This window comes from Mesoplodon densirostris, chromosome 14 (genome assembly GCF_025265405.1).
Source record: "Mesoplodon densirostris isolate mMesDen1 chromosome 14, mMesDen1 primary haplotype, whole genome shotgun sequence".
Taxonomy (NCBI): Eukaryota; Metazoa; Chordata; class Mammalia; order Artiodactyla; family Ziphiidae; genus Mesoplodon; species Mesoplodon densirostris.
Genome location: NC_082674.1, coordinates 31,620,822 through 31,640,916, shown reverse-complemented (window position 1 = coordinate 31,640,916; position 20,095 = coordinate 31,620,822). Strand labels below are relative to the sequence as shown.

The 20,095-nt window shown below is 39.6% G+C and overlaps 1 protein-coding gene across 2 annotated transcripts in view; it reads left to right on the top strand.

Moving 5' to 3' along the window:
* The first annotated feature begins 313 nt into the window (after positions 1–313).
* SOS1 (SOS Ras/Rac guanine nucleotide exchange factor 1) overlaps positions 314–20,095 on the top strand; it is a 144,384-nt gene continuing 124,602 nt past the window's right edge. For both annotated transcript variants that reach the window (XM_060117875.1, XM_060117873.1), the window contains exon 1: positions 314–477. In XM_060117875.1, the coding sequence (XP_059973858.1) occupies positions 391–477 (87 nt within the window). In that variant the 5' untranslated portion in view covers positions 314–390. The remainder of the gene's footprint in view (positions 478–20,095) is intronic.

The following is a 20,095-nucleotide window of genomic DNA, read 5'->3' as shown; positions in this document are numbered from 1 at the left end:
CGGCTCCGCCGCGGGGCCAGGCCGGGCCCGGGAGCGCAGCCCCGGCGGGCGGGCGGGCGGCGACCGCGGCGGAGGGCAACCCGGGGCGGCGCCAGCGGGCCGGGGAGGAGTGGGGGCCCGGCCCCGGGGCGGTGGTGCGGGATGCCACCGCCGCCGCCTCCGGGCTGCGTTCGCTCTTCGCGGCTGGTGCCCGTGTCGGGTGGGTGGCCGGGCGCGGGCTTCGCCCCCCAGCACCCTCTCCGGGGCTAGCCCGGCCGCTCGGCGCCCCGAGGGGGCCGGGCCGTCCGGTGGGGCCGCGGCCCTGTTCCGCGCTAAGAGCTCGCCCTCTCGCGGCTCCCCGGCCCGGCCGCCGCCGCCCCTCTCCCAACCCGGAGGCGCCCCGGGGGCACCATGCAGGCGCAGCAGCTGCCGTACGAGTTTTTCAGCGAGGAGAATGCGCCCAAGTGGCGGGGGCTGCTGGTGCCTGCGCTGAAAAAGGTGAGGAGCGCGCGAGACCCCGCTTCCCGGCTGCAGCCCCTGCGAGGGCGCCGGGCCGGGGCTGGGGAAGGGCTGGGAGGCGGGGCGCGCGCGGAGCCGTCTTTCTTCCCGGTCTCACCGCCTCCCAGAAAGGACGGCGCACACCGAGAGGTTCCCTCACACTCGCTGGCTCTCCGTGTTGACATTCGCCCGGTGTGGTGTGTGGGAAGGCCGCAGGGAGCCTGGGAGAGTTTGTCCGAAGAATCCCACCGCTGAGAGCTTACTGCCCTGCCCCTGATTCAGAGACGAGAGTTGGAGGAGCCTCCGTTTGCAGTGGAGGTCAAAGCAGGCCACTTTTCCGCCTTCTCGGTGCTCTCCCGGAGCTGCTGTCAGCCTCCGGTTTTAGGTGTCCAGTCTGCTCGTCTAAGTGGGCTCCAGAATGCTGTGGCCATAATGCTTGCTCTAAGTAATTGCAGAGCTCGCCTGCCAGCGGGAACAGGGCCTGCTTTGCTCGCCCTCTGTAATCACTCTTCATTCCCCTGAATTCCCCGACTCCTCCGATTCACAGGGGCGGGTGCACATGCCACTGGCCTTCCTTCCTTCCTTCCTTCCTTGCTTTCCTTCCTTCCCTTTCTCTTTTTCTCTCCCTCCCCGCGCCCCCCCCCCTCCGTGTCTCTCTCTCTCAGAATCTTGGTACTGTCATTCGGTTTGTTGATTAGAAATTTTAACATTTCTGTGTTTCTTCGAGTTTGCCACATTGTTATCTAAAGTTATATACCCCGTGATCTGTACTTTTACACGTTTTAGTATAATTAGGAAATGTTGTTACATTTTCAGAGCTTCTGAAGCAACGTTGTGACTTAATAATACACTAAAACATCAGCAGCTGATCTCTGAATGAATATTAAAAACTATCAGATTATTTTTTGTTTTCCTTTTACCTTTTCTTATAAATATAGGGATAGCTTTACTCTTTTAATAGTGTTTCTAAATCCCCATTTCTTGTTGCTCGAAGAATGCTTCATGTTATCTGATTTAAAAATATTTTTATTCCTCACTGAGAGTTGAGATTATAGTGTATCTTTTCTTTTAAACATTTATACTTTAAAAAAACTGTGTTTTAAGAGGTATCTGTTATTTCTCAAAGGCCAGCAACTTTTACTTTCCCTTTTGCGATGTTCTCCCTCTCCCTCTCTTGGTAGCTCACAATGGAACCTATTTGGTTTGTTAGTAGAATTTGCTCATATATTTCAAATATAAGTTACTGACTTTTTTGCTCAGGTATCTGACTAGTCACAGATATCTCTGTGATAATGGTTGTCTAAGAAAACCAAATCTTTGCCATATGCCTTACCTGCTTTATTCATTAGAAATCCTGTCAGGCTCTCACTCTGTTTACTTTTGCTTTACCTGCAAGCTTGCCATCTTAGGTTGTAATAGAAGGGGAGTAGGAAGTCTCAGTGATGCTAGAAGCAGGTATCCTGACCAGGGTGGGGAAGAGACAAAAATTATTGAAAATATATAAAAGAACTAATAAAGCACTATCAGTTTGGGGCTGTTTTGCTTGGAAGCAAGCAGCTCCTATCCCATGGGAGTCACCATGAAACCCTATCAGTTGAGGGTCCTATGAGGTAGTGAAAAGAGCACTGGAGGATTTAGCAGACCAGGTCTAACTCTGCCACACTGGTGGCCCGTGCTGAAATCTGTCCACAGAAGCATTTTTTTTTTGGCTGGCATAGTGTTGTTTTATTTTTAATGTAATCAGATGCCAGTATTTTCAAATGGGAGATATTACATAAAATCTGAATTTTGAGCTTTTCTTGGAGAATAGGAAGATCTCTCCACATTGGGCCAGCATTCAAGCAAGGCAGTAAGCTGCTGGAGCTGAGTAAATGGCTGCCCTCTTTAAACAAGTCATCTATCTATCTCAGATTTTCCACAGTCCCCACCAGTCCTCTTTGCTTATTTATATAAACCCGCTTTGACTTTAAGCAGAGATACCCTTGCTTGACAGTAGAAGTGATGGGAGAAGGTGGAAGTGTACACAGTCTCGCTGATGTGTGAGATTCTCCCAATTCTTATTTAAAATATCCGCTAAAGATGATTTTAAGCCACCAAAGACAGGTTGAAAATATATTTGGTAGCTCAAAACCTGCATTTTCATCTGCTTGTTAGAAATTTCCTGTGGATATCTCCATATCTTCTTTTAGACTTATTGTACTTATTGTACTGTTTGCAGATGCATCAACTTGTGTTATCTAACCTGAGGCTCTTTGAACATCCAGGTTTTCTTCACCTGGACGGCCTTTTGCCTGGCCTAACACCACTGGACTCTCTAGACCTCAGATCTTTTCTCAGATCCTCAGGCCTGAGTTGGATAGTCTTTCTTTCAATCTAAATATTCTTTTAGCACCCTAGCCTAGCACTTAACAATTAATTTTAAGGTCCTATTTCTTTCCTGTTTAAGTTCCCCACCCCAACTAGATTGGCTGGTCTTTGGGAACAGGGATGATATTTTACCCTCGTTTTATCCTCCATGTATACAGTGCCTGCCACCTGGTTGGCACTTAAATTTGAATGAAAGGGTAGGGAAAACCCAAACAAAATGATCAGCTCCCTCCCTTTCACCTATTAAAAAAATTCTTCTTGATTTATTAGCTGTATTATTTTATTTGACTGGTTCAAAACTTTGGAGTCATCTCTGATGACTTATTACTGCCCACACCCAGTCAGAGCCTGTAGCTTCATTCCCCTTGACACGTTCTTTTAATCTATTCCCCCTACTCCCACTGCTCTTGAGTCCCCTTTCCCAGACTGCTGCTGTAGCCTCTTTACTGAGTTCACTGCCCCTCACCTCTCCTTTATCTATTTTTCAAATTTCAGAAGTTATAGGACACTTCTGAATGTGTCACACTCTTGTTCAGAACCGTTGATGTCTTTTGAGGGCATAGAATGAAGTGTATATTCTTTGGAATAAACTTGATGGTGATCCATGGTCTGGCTTCATCCTGCTTTTCTGGATGGATTGCTTACCATAGTCTTTCATATACTTTATGCTTCAGCCAGACTGGACTACTACTTTTCCTGAAAATCCCCAGAAGGTCTCAATATATCTGTTAGTCTAAGTCCTACCTTATCTATTGCATAAGCATATTGTGCCTACTGCAGACCAAGTATTGCTCTCAGCACTAAGGATTAAAAGGTAATTGACATCATCCAGAAATGACTAAGTTCAAACATGATGGGAAGTGGCAGAAGATGAGTTTGGAGAGGAAACTGATTTCTAGAGAATTTTTTGTATGTTAAGCTAAGGAGTATGAATTTTATCTTGAGGGGATAGATGGCATTGAGGAATTTTAAATAGGGGAGTAACATAAAATTTCAATTTTAGAAAATCCACTTTGGCCATAGAATAGAAAATGGATTGGAGAATAATGAGACCCAAGGTAAGGAGAAAAGTTAGAAGAAGGCTAGGGTTAATAGTCCAGCCAAGAGATGATATGCATTTGAATTAGGATGGACGTGTGGAGATGGATTTTATTTGAGAGATGTTTAAAAGGTAGAATTGACAGGATCTGGTAACTCACTGATTGATTGGGGGACATGGTAAGAGTAGGAGGATTCTTAAGTTTCTGGTTTGAGTGCCTTTAGTCAGGATAGAGAATGTAGGAGGAGAACCTGCTGGGGTGGAAAGAGTGGCATTATAAGATGAATTTTGAACTTGTTGATGTTAAAAGTCATTTTGGGTTATCCAGGTGGACTTGTCAAACTGGCAACCGGTTGTTGTTATCTGGTGAAACAGATTTGGGACTTCCAGGTGTGTGAGTAGAGCCTGAGCATAGACGAAGCTTATATCCTATGAAAGACTTACGTATGAATGTTCATGACAGTTGTGTTCAGCAAAAAATTGGAAACAACCCAAATGTCCATCAGCAGGTGAATTAATAGACAAATTGTGATATAGCCATACATTGGAATACTTCTCAGCAGTAAAAAGGAACGAACTATCGATATACAAGACAACGTTGCTGAATCTCAAAATAATTAAGCTGAATGAAAGAAGCCAAAGAAACCACCCCCTGCCTCCTCAAAAAAACACCATATTATATACTATAAATGTCTAGAAAATGCATCCACAGTGACAAAAAGCAAGTCAGTAGTTATTTTGGGGGGAGGCTTTTATGTTCATTTGTCTTGATTGTACCAGTAGTTTCAGGAGAGTATACATATATTAAAATTTAACAGATTATACAGCTCAGATATGTGCAATTTATTGTATGTTAATTGTACCTCAAAGAAGGTGTTAAAAAATGTAGATGAGGCCACCCACTGAAAATGATTAGAGATAAGAATGAAATAAGGCTGGCATCAGAACTGGGGAAATAGAATGGACAGTAGGGTGTAGGGGGAGAGCAGAGGGAAAGGCATGAGTAAAGGAGATTAAGGAGGAAAGAGTCAGGTAGAAAGAATGGGACGCTAGTGTCTGAGAGGCTGAGAATGGAAGGAGTTTCAAGAAAAGTGTCATTAACTGTATCAGGCTATAGAAAAATCAGATAAGGGGCCTGAAAAGTGTTAGTTAGATTTGACAGCTTAGGGGTCACTTATGTCCAAGCAGTTTCGGTGTGAGGATAGAAGATGGAAGAGCATGGAAAAAGAATAGCAAGAACAGATGAGTTTCTTCAGATTTTTTTTTCCCCCCTAGAAGCTTGGAAATGAAGGGAAAAGAGATACTTCTGTGACAAGAAGGGGATTCAAGTTGGGGAAGACACTTGTTTTTTATTTGAAGGTGATGGAAACTTGTGTATGTTAGGAGGCTTTGGGGAAGGAGCTGATCGAGAATGCTAGTGAAGATACTGAACAAGATGAGCTCAGGAACACAGCAGTGGGATTTGCCTTGAATTATTTGCCAGGTACTATTTTAAGTGCCTTGCATGTGTTCGCTAATCCTCACAGTATACTATTATTGTCTCTATTTTATAAGAGAGAAAACTGAGGTTTGGAAAGGATAACTTGGTTACAGAGTCTGCACTTTTAAGCAGTATTGATGATGATCCGCTGCCTCTGGCAGGAGTGACGACATCCTTTCTTCTGAGGTGGGAGGAGGTGAGATAAAATGGGTTTGTAGGTTGGGGAGCAGGTAGTTCATGCTCGGTAGCCACTATGTTCATGATGGAATGAAAGGCAAGATCCTTTACGTAGAGTGAGGAAAGAGAAATGAGTAAGGAGTTTAAGAAGCATAATCCAGTTTTGGAATTGCTGCTGTGGAGTCTGGAGAAGGAGCCAGCCAGTGAATGAGAAAGGAATTGCTCAGCAGTGCTGAGTGTGGAAGTTAGAAATTTGGAGTAGCATTCACTGGTCTAGTGGTTGTGAGATTTTCCTCGGGCAGCACTCATCAGTTTAGGTAAATGGGTAGAGAAGGGTAGTTGGTTGCAGGTGGCTGCAGTAGAGACGAAGAGAATAGAGATATTTCAGATGATTGGAAGTTAAGCTATAAGAGACATAATGGAGGTGTAAATGAGAGCTCCATGGATTAGAAATCTCAATGAGTTAGAAGAGGAGGGTAATGGGAGCAGGTAAGGAATTATTTTACAATTTACACCTGGATTTTATAATTTACATTTTACCGTTTGCTTTATCACATGCCTATCCATCTCTCTATCCATCCACCAATACATCTTACGTTTTGATGGATTTCAAAGTTGTGGACATCGGTACACTTTACCCCTAAACACTTCAGCATGTATGTCATTAACTTAGAGCTCAGTATTTGTTTGCGGTTCTTTTTGTTTTTTAGGTAAAATTTACATATAATGGAATACACAAATGTTAATTGTACCACTTAATGAATGCAAATGAATACAACCTATGCCTCTACCAAGATATCGAGCATTACCGTCACTCCTGAAATTTCCCTCATGTGCCTTCTCAGTCAGTTCCTGCCCCCAACCTCCAGAAGCAACTGCTCTTCTGATCTTCTATCATCCTACCATAGGTTAATCTTATCTGTTCTAGGATATCATATAAATAGAATCGTACAGTATATATTTTTGGAAAGGCTTTTGAGATTGTGTTTATGAAGAATTCATTCCTTTTTTCTATCATATGAACACGTCAGAAGTTTATCAAGTGGATGTATACCAGGGACGTTTCCAGTTTGGGGCCATTATGAATAAAGCTGCCATGAATGTTCTTATACAGGTTGTGTTGTAGAAATGTTTTCATTTCTCTAGGGTAAATATCAGGAGAAATGGCTCATAGTGTAAGTGTCCGCTAGTTTTATAAGAAACTCCCAGACCTTTTCTCAAAGTGGTAATACCATTTTATGTTCCCACCAACAATGTATGAGAGTTCCAGTTGCTCTACATCCTTGACAGTATTCAGTGTTATTAGTCTTTAATTTTAGTCATTGTGGTGGGTGTGTAGTGGTATCTCATTGTGTTTTTTTTTTTTTTTTTGCGGTGTGCGGGCCTCTCACTGTTTTGGCCTCTCCCGTTGCGGAGCACAGGCTCCGGACGCACAGGCTCAGCGGCCATGGCTCACGGGCCCAGCCACTCTGCAGCATGTGGGATCTTCCCGGACTGGGGCACGAACCCGTGTCCCCTGCATCGGCAGGTGGACTCTCAACCACTGCGCCACTAAGGAAGCCTAGAAATATTTTGTTTTTTGATGCTATTGTAAATTGTTTTAAAATTTTATTTTCCAGTTGTTTGCTACAAGTATATAAACAATAGGTGAAAATTTGGAGAGCAATAAAGAGAAGTTGCAGGGTGACAGATGTGCCCAGGCCTAGAGAGAATTTAGTCCAAATGGGAGATGAAGTAGAGAGACTTCTAAGGGGAAAGAGAGAGGGAGTTTCAGAAATTTTATATTGTTATCAATTGGAAGTCCTTAAATATGCATTGAGTCCTTCAGTATGCCGAAAATGCATGAAAAAGAAAGGCATTATGAAACTCAAAAAAGTTGTTTAATAAAGATGATATATCTGAATAAAAAACAAAAGCATGTAGCTGACTTTTGTATATTGATCTTGTATCCTTTGACCTTGCTTGTAGTTGTTTTGTAGATTTTATAGAATTTTCTACATAATTATGTTATCTGCAAATAGAGTCTGATATTTATTTCTTTATTTCTTTTTCTTATTTTACTGACTAGGACTTCCATTACAGTGTTGAATCAAAGTAGTGAGAGTGCTCATCCTGCCTTGTTCTCATTTTTAAGGGAAAAGCATGTCTTATTTCACCATTAAGAATGATGTTAGTTTTCATTGATGCTCTTTATCAGATTGAGGATTTCCCATTCCACTTGTAGTTTTCTGAGAGTTTTGGGGTTTTCTAAAATCATAAATGGATATTGAAGTTTGTCAAATGATTTTTCTGTGTCTCTTAAAATAATCATAAGGTTTTTCTCCTTTATTCTGTCAATATTATCGTAAATCACATTAATTGATTTTGAATGTTAACCTACATTTTCTGGATAAGCCATAGCAGATAGTATTTTATTGATTTCCTGCTTTGTGTCAGTATTCTAGGCACTATGCTTGGTACTTTACTTACTTATCTCTGTTCTACCCATTGACTTTTCAAGGTGGTGATTTTTACAGCTGAGTTTTACAGATGAGGAAATGGATCCTCAGGCAAATTGCTCAAGATCTTGTGACTAATGAGTAGAATCAAGATTTGAACTTAAGTCTGTTTAGCTTCAAAGACAACTCTTTTCACAGTACTGTGTTTCTTCCTTTGGGTAGGCAGTATAATAAAGACAATGGTGTTCTAATTGTCCTGCACCTTAGGTTTTAGGGAAGCAGTGTCTTAGGAGGGAAGGAGGCTGAATGAAGAGGGTTTTGAAACTCCTTGAGTTTGGGAGAAGCTTAACTCTTTTACATATTGGGGCTCTGTGTAGAATTGCATTTGACAAAAGGATTCTGCTGTATAAAAAAGTAATAATTTTAAAGGTGGTAGTTAATGAAAAGACAGCATAGACCATAAAGGAAAGGGCTGAGAAGTAATGGTTGGGATGGCAATAGGAAGCTAGGAGACTATCCTTGTATGTTTATATTTGGGAGTGAAGGAAGTGACATTTTAGTGGAAGTGGGAGTTAGCCAGGTGAGGATGAGGAGGAAGTGTGTTCCAAGGGTTTGTGGTCCAAAGAGTCTTTGGAGTCCAAGAGGAGCTCAGCATCTTAGGAATTCTGAGTAGCTGGAGTCTGGAGCGTGGGGCCAGGTCTTGTGAACCAAATTGTTGCATTTTATCTTGTGAGCAGTGAGGAACCACTGAAAGATTTTAAGCAGGATATTGATAATTAGATATGAATTTTGAAGGATCACTGTCTGCTCTGTGGAGCCTGGATTAAATGGCAGCAGAACTGTAGGCAGGAAGGAAGGTAGGTTAGGGGACTTTTGCAGCAATTCATGGAAGGGATGATGGTAGTCTTGACTAGGGCAGTAGCTGTGAGGATAAAGAAAAGTGGACAGATTTTTAAAAATTTTTTAAATATTTTTTATTTTTCATGTTTAACAATCTTTAATTCAAATGTGAAAGTTCAATACAAGCCGTTCGTAGGGCTTGGGACTCGTTCTTTAAAAAACAAGAATGGAGGAATGCAATAAAATGATCTTTCCATTTGTTCTTCAGAAACTTTCAAGGAAAGGATAGATCATGGGGCCATAAAAGATCCATTTAAGTCATACCCACTTTCTCCCCCTACCAATAGTCTTACACCCATTCCATAATCTTAATACACATTCCTGAATGAAGATTTACAGTTCAGCTTTGCTTACATAGCCATTTAAAAATACTTAGCACCGGCTTGCTTCCTATAATGCCAAACAAATCAAATCATGAAACTACTTCAATATGCATTTCTTCTTTTTAAAACAAGGGGATACTTAAATGTAGAAAGCAATACTTAGCCTACAAATACATTTCCCAGAAATGGCATATGCCATTCAAAGGCCTAGACACCCTTATGCTTTCCAAGTGGAATACCTAGCCTAATGTGCATAGAAGCATGAATGGCAAAGTTGAAGATCAAAATCTTAACTATTTTTTCTATTTATTTGAAGCACAGTAAAAAAAAAAAATTGGTACACTTTGGAAATCAGTGGCACAAGGTACACTGCCATAAATTGAGTAACAGTATACAGTTAAAAAAAAAAGCAGGAAAAAAAGGAAAAAAAAATCCCATTTCAAACACTGCATTCATTACATAATTTTACCTGCCCAGATAGACCATTTACAAATATTAGGTCAATAAACTGCTAACATCCATAAAAAGGTAGCTTTCTTACTAAAATGCAAGAATTTAAAAGATTGGTATCTAAACAAGAAAAGACAAAAACAAACTGGAATGAAAGCCTAGATACCACATTGAAAATTGGGGATTTTTGTTTGGGCCTTCATACTCTTCTCTCCCTCTACCATATCCTGCCGGAGTTCCAGGCCTCATTCCTCTAGGACCCTGTCCACCCACAGGTCCCGCACCTCCCTGCCCAAAGCGCTCAGTACGCATGTCGCTTCATCATGGAACCACTCACTGTTGCCGGTGGAACTCCAGGATTAGCTTCATAACCTATGCCACCACCACCACCTAGAGGTGGAAATTTCTGGCCTCCTGAACCATAGGGATCTCCCATGTTCATTGCTCCTCCACCACCCATTCTCGTGTCTCTTTCTCTCGGATCCATGTAGCCCATCCGGATCCATGTAGCCCATCCGGATCCATGTAGCCCATCCGGCTATAACTTTCCTCTCTTTGGCGTCTCATTTGTTTTTCCATCTCACGTTGACGAATCATCATCTCTTCTTCCCTCCTACATCGTTCCTCCTCTTGCCTTAATTGCATCTCTTTACGTTTCTGCATTTCTTGATTGTGAAGTTCTTCCATGCGTCTTAATTCTTCCTGGCATCTCATCAGATCTTGACACAAAAGATGTGCCTGATGCTCATGATAGGTATCTTCCATTTCAAAAAGTGGACAGATTTTATTTTATTTTTATTTATTTTTGGCTGCGTTGGGTCTTCATTGCTGCGCGTAGGCTTTCTCTAGTTGTGGCGAGCGGGGGCTACTCTTCATTGCAGTGCACGGGCTTCTTATTGTGGTGGTTTCTGTTGCGGAGCGCGGACTCCAGGCGCGCAGGCTTCAGTAGTTGTGGCATGCGGGCTCAGTAGTTGTGGTTTGAGGGCTCTAGAGCGCAGGCTCAGTATTTGTGGCTCACGGGCTTAGTTGTTCCGCCGACTGTGGGATCTTCCCCGACCAGGGCTCGAACCTGTGTCCCCTGCACTGGCAGGCGGATTCTTAACCACTGCACCACCAGGGAAGTAGTGGACAGATTTTAGATTTAGAGGTAGATTGGTAGTTGAATGACAGGGTAGTGAGAGGAGTCAAAGCTGATTCCCAGGATTATGGCATAGGAGTCTAAGTGGTAATGGTGATGAAATGGGGGATACTGGGAGAGGAACACCTTTGGAGGGGAACTAGGAAACCATCAGTACCCTGGGAATGAGAAGGTGAGAGAGAATTGTGATAGGAGGAATTTACACATTGTGGGTAGTCAAGCGTGCAAGCATGGAAGGCATCTTTGTTGGATTGTCCTTATTAATTACAGGCAGGTACAACGTGAAGGCCCTGATGATGTCTTTCAATGTACATTTCAAATACCATCTCCTCTACAAAGGCTTTCTACTACAATTCCATCCCCTAAATAGAATGAATCTCTCAATTTCTTTAGTACTTTATACTTCAATTTTAGTACTTAATGATAATCTGCCCTTTAAAGTTTGTTTGTATCTGTGGCTTCTCTCCTCCACTATATTGGGAGCTATTTGAGAGCACGATAGACCCTACTCACCTTTGTATTCCCTGTAATGCTTAGCATATTTCTCATGTATAGCAGGTGCTCAGTACATATGTTGAATTGTATGAAGTTCTGATCTTGTCCCCTCAAGAATATACTTACTAAGGAGTTAGTTGAGATCTTTACCAGTCAAAAGGCATTGGAATTGTCATGTTTGGTGTATCCTATTTTAGCAAATAGGGAAACAAATAATTCATTTGAAATGGCAAAATAGAAAAAAAAAGTAATGCTGCAGGGGAGAAGCAGATGCCAAGATGGGATTAAGCATGCAAGAAATTTATTAGGAGAAGTGCGTGTGAGAGAAAATGAAGACAGGCAAGGAGAGTTGTCAGACTGATGTAAGTCTGACTCCAAGTGAAGGAGAGAGGTAAGGAAGGAAGTCTGGGTGAAAGTGTTGTAGTTCTAAGGAAGTGCACCGAGACCTCAGAAGTCCTTGAGCCAGAGTTGCCTATCACAGAAATTCCTCATCTCCCAGGACTAGGGCTGCCTCAGCATGCCTGTGGTGCTCTTTGACTGGCAGCAGCCAGTGAGAAGTGTGGCCTCCATGCACAGTGATAGATTTCAGAGTGCAGCAGCTGGGGCCCACAGTCAAGTATTTCCCCTGGAGTCAGAGATCTGAGAGGCTCATTCTCATAGCCAGCCAGGGTCATGTCTGTGGCTATAAATTGCCTGATTTGGGAGAATTTAATTACAGTATTCCCTCAGTTAAAGTGGTAATTTGTTCCCCCCAAACCCCTTAAGCTTTAAGAAAAAAATACCTTAGAATGAGTTCTAAAAGTCAAAACTTAATTGTCATTGATATTAGTAGTACACAGTTAGCTTTAGTAGTTATCAAATAAAGATTGCGTTTCATATTCAAGTTTATTTCATAATTAAACGTTTAATGTACCAAACCACAAACAAAGCAGTAAAGATGAAAGAAAACAATGCAAACGATACGTGTATTATTACTATATGAACTAGTGAACCAGGAGCACTTCAAGCACTTCAGCAGTACCTTGAGTAGTCCAACCATCCAGTTATGAAGATGAGTGCTTGTTGACTTTCCTTTCTAGACTGAGCTACCTCAGGCAGACAAACACAAATCAGTAAAAGAAATTACTCATAAAGTCAAATTCTGGAAATCTCCCATTGGAGTTGGGGAAGGGAGCATACACTGGAGAAAAGAAGTAATTTAAAGTTTTGGTTTTATGGACCCTGAATTACTCAGATATTATTTTTAAAGTAGGTATTTTAAAATTGTAATGGGAAGATGATTTTGAAAAGAGTTTCAAAATTTTCCTGCTGATTTTGACTGGTTTGGTTTTATTCACCAAATTTGTTGAGTATTTATTGTATGGCAAACATTATGGACAACTAAAAAATGAAACATAATTGTTGCTTTTATGAAACTTGTATATGGTGGTTAAAAGAAAATCTGTAATCTTCCCATATGTGTTAAAACACTCCAATCCTAGTATACAGAAAGTTTGGTTCAGGGTTAAAAATAAAAATTTTAAAAATAGATAAAAAATAAATAAGTCTTGGAATTAAAAAAAAGTTTTTTAAATTAGCAGAGACTTTTTGTAATAAGCTAACTTAAATTCCAGTTATTCTTTTATAATTCCTGAAACAAACTTTTCCCTTTCTATATAGACAAGTCCCATTTTCTATTTTACTTACAATCCAAACCATTTGCAAGTAAATTGATTTCTGTGTATGGCTCAGTAGTTTGTAATGGAATGTACTTACTGATAATTGCATTCACAGCTGTTTTGTTTAAGGACTTTGATAGGATTCTGATTTCTGTCCATGTGTTTAATAACTTTTTCTCTTATTTATTGTGGTAAAAAATATATAACATAAAATTAATCATTTTAACCATTTCTAAGTGTAAATTCAGTGCCCAAAACTGCATGCATAAAGTTGTGCAACCATCACCACTATCTATTTCCAAAACTTTTCATCACCTCAAACAGAAACTCTGTACATATTAAGCAATAACTCCTAACTTCCCCCTCCCCCAGCCCCTGGTAACCTCTAATCTACTTTCTGATTTTATGAATTTGCCTATTCCAGATATTTCATGTAAGTGGAATCATACAATATTTGTCCTTTTGTGTATGATTTATTTTAGTTAGCATAATGTCTCATCCATATTGTATCAGAATTTAATTCCTTTATAAGGCTGAATAATATTTCATTGCATGTGTATACCACATTTTGTTTATTAATTCTTCTGTTCATGGACACTTGGGTTGTTTCTACCTTTTGGTTATTGTGAGTAATGCTACAGTGAACATTGGTATACAAGTATTTGTTTGAGTTCCCATTTGCAATTCTTTTGGGTATATACCTGGAAGTGGAATTGCTGGGTCACTTGGTAATGCTATGTTTAACTTTTTGAGGCACTGTCATACTGCTTTCCACAGCAGTCACACGATTTTACATTCCTACCAGCAATGTACAAAGGTTCCAGTTTCTCCACGTCTTCACTTATATTAGTTATTTTCTGGGGTTTTGTTTTGTTTTGTTTTTGTTTTTAATTGCCATCCTAGTTGATGTGAAATGATACCTCATTGTGTTTTGGTTTGTATTTCCCTAATGACTAATAATGTTGAGCATCTTTTCATGTTCTTAAAGGCCGTTTGTATATCTTCCATGGAGAAATGTCTGTTCAAGTCCATCGCCCATTTTTAAAATTAGGTTGTTTGTGTTTTTGTTGTTAAATGTTAGGACATCATTGTATATTCTTGATATTAGACCCTTATCGGCTATATGATTTTTAAATATTTTCTCCCATTAAAACACAACCAAAAAGCTGTCTTTTCAGTTTCTTGATAATGTCCTTTGCACAAAAGTTTTAAATTTTGATGAAATTCAGTTTATCTATTTTTTTCTTTCATTGTTTGTGCTTTTGGTGTCATATCTGAGAATCCATTGCAAAATCCAAGATCATGAAGATTTACCCCTAAGTTTTCTTCTAAGAAATTTATGTTTTAGCTCTTACATTTAGGTCATTGATCCTTTTGGGGTTAAATTTTGTATTCGGTGTGAGTTAGGTGGAACTCACACCGAATACATGTGGAAATCTGTGGAAAATTCATTTCCACAGATGTGGAAATGAATTCATCCTTTTGCGTATAGAAATCTGGTTATCCCAGCACCATTTGTGGAAGAGCTTGATCTTTCCCCACTGAATAGACTTGGCATCATTGTCAAAAATCAATTGACCGTAGATGTATAGATTTATTTCTGGACTCTCTATTCTATTCCATTGGTCTATGAGTCCTTCTTTATGTCAGTACCACACTGTTTTGATTACTGTAGCATAGCATTAGTAAGTTTTGAAATTAGGAAGTGTGAGTCCTACAACTTTGTTTTTCTTTTTTATGATTCTTTTGGCTATTCAGAAATTCCATATGAATTTGAGAATTGGCATTTCCATTTCTGCAAAAAAGGCTATTAGAGTTTGATAGAAGTTGCATTGAATCTGTCGATTATTTTGGTTAGTATTGACATCTTAATATAAAGTCTTCCTACCCATGAACACAGGATGTCTCTCCATTTATTTAGGTCTTCTTTAATTTTCTTCAGCAATATATTGTAGTTTTCAGGGTAAAATACTTCCACCTCTTTGGGTAAATCCATTCCTAGATATTTTATTCTTTTAGATGCTATTATTCTTTTAGTTGCTAAATGGAATTACAGTCCTAATTTCCTTTTCAGATTGTACCTTGTAGGTATATAGAAACACAACAGCTTTTTGTGTGTTGATTTTTGTTCTGCAACTTTGCTGAATTAATTTACTAGCTCTGGTAACTTTCTTATGGATTCTTTGGGACTTTTCTACATATAGGATGATGTCATCTGCAAATAAAAATAGTTTTACTTCTTCCTTTCCATTTGGATGCCTTTCATTTCTTTTTCTTGTTTGATTGCTCTGGCTAGAACATCTAGTACAGTTTTGAATAGCAGTGGTAAAGTGGGCATCCTAGTCTTATTCCTGATCTTAGGGTGAAAGCTTTCAGTTTAGCTGTGGGTTTTTCATAGATGCCCTTTGTCATGTTGAGGAAGTTCCCATCTATTTCTAGTTTTAGGAGTGTTTTTATCACGAAAGGATGTTGGGTTTTGTCAAACGCCTTTTCTGAGTTAATTGAGTGATCATGTGTGTTTTCCTTTATCCTATTAATGTCTATTATATTGATTTTTTTTTAATGTTGAATTGCTTCTGCATTCTTGGGATAGATCCCAGTTGGTCAAGGTGCTGTTTTAATATGCTGTTGGATTCAATTTGCTAGTATTCTGTTGAGAATTTTTGCATCTATACTCATAAAGCATATTGGTCTGTAATTTTCTCGTGATGTCTTTATCTGCCTTTGGTATTAAGGTAATGCTGGCTTCACAGAATGAGTTAGGAACTGTTCCTTCTTCTTCTGTTTTTTTTTTGGAATTCTTCACATGTTGGGTAAAATTCACCTGTGCTGCTGTCTGGTCCTGCATCTTTCCTTGTTGGAAGGTTGTTTTTTTTTTTTTTTTTTTTTTTTTATTTTTGGCTGTGTTGGGTCTTCGTTTCTGTGTGAGGGCTTTCTCCAGTTGCGGCAAGCGGAGGCCACTCTTCATCGCAGTGCGCGGGTCTCTCACTGTCACGGCCTCTCCCGTTGTGGAGCACAGGCTCCAGATGCTCAGGCTCCGTAGTTGCTTAGTTGCAACTTAGTTGCAACCGCGGGCTTAGTTGGTCCGCGGCATGTAGGATCTTCCCAGACCAGGGCTCGAACCCGTGTCCCCTGCATTGGCAGGCAGATTCTTAACCACTGTGCCACCAGGGAAGCCCTGTTGGAAGGTTTTGATTAATGAGTCAGGTTTTGATTACTGATTTCTTGTTATATGTCGAGATTTTAAATTTCTTCTTGAGTCAGTTTAGGTTAATTTGTGTGTTTCTAGGAATTTGTTCATTTATTCTATATTATCTAGTTTTTCGGTGTGTAATTGTTCATAGTATTTTCTTACAGTCTGTTTTATTTCTGTGAGGGCAGTGGTAATAATGTCCCCACTTTAATTTCTGATTTTAGTTATTTTTGTCTTTTCTTTTTCTTAGATGGTCTATAAAAGGTTTGTCAGTTTTGCTGGTTTTTTTCAAAGAAGCAGCTTTTGGTTTCATTGATTCTGTCTATTGTTTTTCTGTTCTCTGTTTCATTTATCTCTAATTTTTATTATTTCCTAGCTTTGAGTTTAATTTCTTTTCTAGTACCCCGACATGTAAAGTTAGGTTGTTGATATCTTTTTTCTTTTTTAACGTAGACATTTATAGTCATAAATATCCATCCAAGTGCTGCTTTTGCTATATCCTGTAAGTTTTGGAATGTTGTGTTTTCCTTAAGTATTTTCTAATTTCCCTTAGGATTTCTTCTTTGAACCTTTGGATGTTTAAGAATGTGTTGTTTAACTTCTACATATTTGTGAGTTTTCCAGTTTTCCTGCTGTTGTTGATTTCTACCTTTATTCTTAGTCAGAAAAGATTCTGTCTGATTTCAGTCTTTTTAAATTTATTGAGTCTTTGTTTTGTGGCCTAACATATGGCTTACCCTGGAGAATGTTCCATATGTACCTGAGAAGAATGTGTATTCTATCTACTGTTACTGGGTGAAGTGTTCTGTATATGTCTGTTAGGATTATAGTGTTCAAGTCCTCTACTTCCTTATTGACCTTCTATCTAGATGTTCTGTTACTGAAATTGGTGTATTGAACTAATATTTCTCCCTTCAATTTGGTCAATGTTTACTTCATATCTTTTGGGGGTCTGTTGTTTGTGCGTATATATTTATTTATTTGTTTTAAAAAAATTTTATTGAAGTATAGTTGATTTATAATGTCGTGTTAGCTTCAGGTGTACAGCACAGTGGTTCAGTTGTGTGTGTGTGTGTGTATGTATTCTTTTTCAGATTCTTTTCCCTTATAGGTTGTTACAAGATACTGACTGTAGTTCTGGGTGCTATACAGTAGGTACTTGTTGGTTATCTATTTTATATATAGTGGCGTGTATATGTTAACATATATGTTTACAATTGTTTTATCTTCTTGATGAATTAACCCTTTTTTCAAAATAAAATGTCCTTCTTTGTCTCCTGTAACAGTTTTTGATCTAATGCCTATTTCGTCTGATATTAGAATAACCACACTAATACTCTTTTGTTTTCTGTTTTCATGAAATATCTTTTTCCATCCTTTCACTTTGAAACTATTTATACTTTTGTGTATAAAGTGAGTGTCTATAGGCAGCATATAGTTGGATCATGTTTTTTAATCCATCCTGCCAATCTCTGGCTTTGATTGGAAAGTTTAACCCAATTAAATTTAAAGTAATGGCTGATAAGGAAGGACCTCTGCCATCATTTTGCTTTTTTGTTGTGAAATTTTATACCTTTTTTGTGGCTCATTTCCTCCATTACATACCGCCTTCTTTTTTTTTTTTTCTAATTAGTTTGTTGTAGTGAACCATTCTGATTTCCGTCTCATTTCCTTTTGCATGTATTTTTAAAAAATATTTATTTGGCAGCTCTGAGTCGTAGTTACGGCATGCAGGATCTTTAGTTGAGGCATGTGGGTTCTTAGTTGTGGCATGTGGGATCTAGTTCCCTGACCAGAGATAGAACCTGGCAGAGTCTTAACTACTGGACCACCAGGGACATCGCTTGTGTGTATTTTTTAGATATTTTCTTTGTGGTGAATTACATTTAATGTCCTAAATTTATAACAGTTTAGCTTGCATTGATATGAACTTAACTTCAATAACACAGCTCAGTCTTACCCCCTTATGTTGCTGTCATCACAAATTACATCTTTATACATGTGTATCCAATATCATGGACTCATAGTTATTTTTTATGCATTTGTCTTTGAAATCCTATAGGAAATACAGCAAAGTTAGAAACCAAATGTACAGTAATACTTGTTTTTATATTTGCCAGTGTATTTACCTTTACTAGAGACCTTTATTTCATCATTTGACTTTGAGTTGCTGTTCAGTGTCCTTTCATTTCAGCTTGAAGGACTATCGTTAGCACTTGTTGTAGGGCAGGTCTGATGGTAGTGAATGCCCTCAGCTTTTGTTTATCTGGCAACATCTTAATTTGTACCTCATTTTTTTTTTTTTTTTTTTTGTGGTACGCAGGCCTCTCACCGCCGTGGCCTCTCCTGTTGCGGAGCACAGGCTCCATACCCGCAGGCTCAGCGGCCATGGCTCACGGGCCCAGCCCACTCCGCGGCATGTGGGATCTTCCTGGACCGGGGCACAAACCCGTATCCCGCCCCCATCGGCAGGCGGACTCTCAACCACTGCGCTACCAGGGAAGCCCTGTACCTCATTTTTTTTTTTTTTTGCGGTACATGGGTCTCTCACTGTTGTGGCCTCTCCCGCTGCAGAGCACAGGCTCCAGAGGTGCAGGCTCAACGGCCATGGCTCACGGGCCCAGCCGCTCCATGGCATGTGGGATCCTCCCAGACGGGGGCACGAACCCATGTCCCCTGCATCGGCAGGTGGACTCTCAACAACTGTGCCACCAGAGAAGCCCTTGTACCTCATTTTGAAGGACAGTTTTGCCAGATAATAGAATTCTTGGTTGACATTTTTCTTCTTTCCACACTTAAATATGCCATCCTACTGTATTTGGGCCTCCATGGTTTCTGATAAGAAATAAGCTGCTGATCTTATTGAGGACCCCTTGTACATGAAGAGTTGCTTCTCCTGCTGCTTTTAGGGTTTTGTCTTTGTTTTTGACAGTTGGATTATAATGTGCCTTGGTGTGTGTTTCTTGGAATTTATCCTACTTAGATTTTATGGAACATTTTGAATTTGTAGATTAATGTATTTCATCAGATTTGGGGTGTTTTCAGCCATTATTTCCTCAAATGTTATTTCTGTCCCTTTCTCTCTCCTCCTTCTGGGACTCCCATAATGCATGTTCTGGTCTACTTGTTATCTCACAGGTCCCTTAGGTTTTGTTTACTAGTTTTTAAAAAAGCATTTTGAACATATTTAAGTCAGTTGTTTGAAAGTTTTTGCCTAGTTAGTCTGATGTCTGGGCTTCCTTAGCCAGTTTCTCTCAGTTAATTTTGTTCCTTTGAACATGCCATACTTCCCTATTTTTTTGTATGCTATGTGATTTTTTTTTCTTTTTTTAAAACTGGGCATTTGAATACTATAATATGGTAACTATTGAAGTCAGATTCTTCCCTTTCCCCAGGGTTTGCTGTTTTATTGTTTGTTTTTTGTTTTTATTTGGTTTTGTTTTTGATTGTTGAAGGCTATCAATGTTTGTTTAATGACTTTCATAAGTGATTGTTTTTTTCAAACACAGTGTTCTTTGGTGTGTATAATCACTGAAGTCTCTGTTACTTAGCCTGTGTTTCCATAGTATTTTGACAGAGATTTCTTTGAGCTCCAGGAGCTAAAAAAATCAACCAACCAAACAACAACAGAAACCTCTCCCAGTCTGTACAGATTGGCTCTGTGCTGGTGCACTCTTGTAACACCTTGTGAATTGCCAGTGGGACATAGCACTAATAATTAGAGTAAAATTCAGATCTATATCCTGAGATTTGTCCATTGTGCTATGTAAGATAAAGTTTTCTGCTTTTCACAAGAAAATAATTTCTATTTGGTTTAAATTAGTTGTGTCGTAGTATTTGGTTTTTAAAATTCTTAGTTCTTGACTTAACAAGCAGAAGGTACTTTCAGAACCCTTGTTACCCTGTTCCACTGGAGAACCCAATTAAATTCAAGAAATATTTGAGGAGCTTCTGTATGCA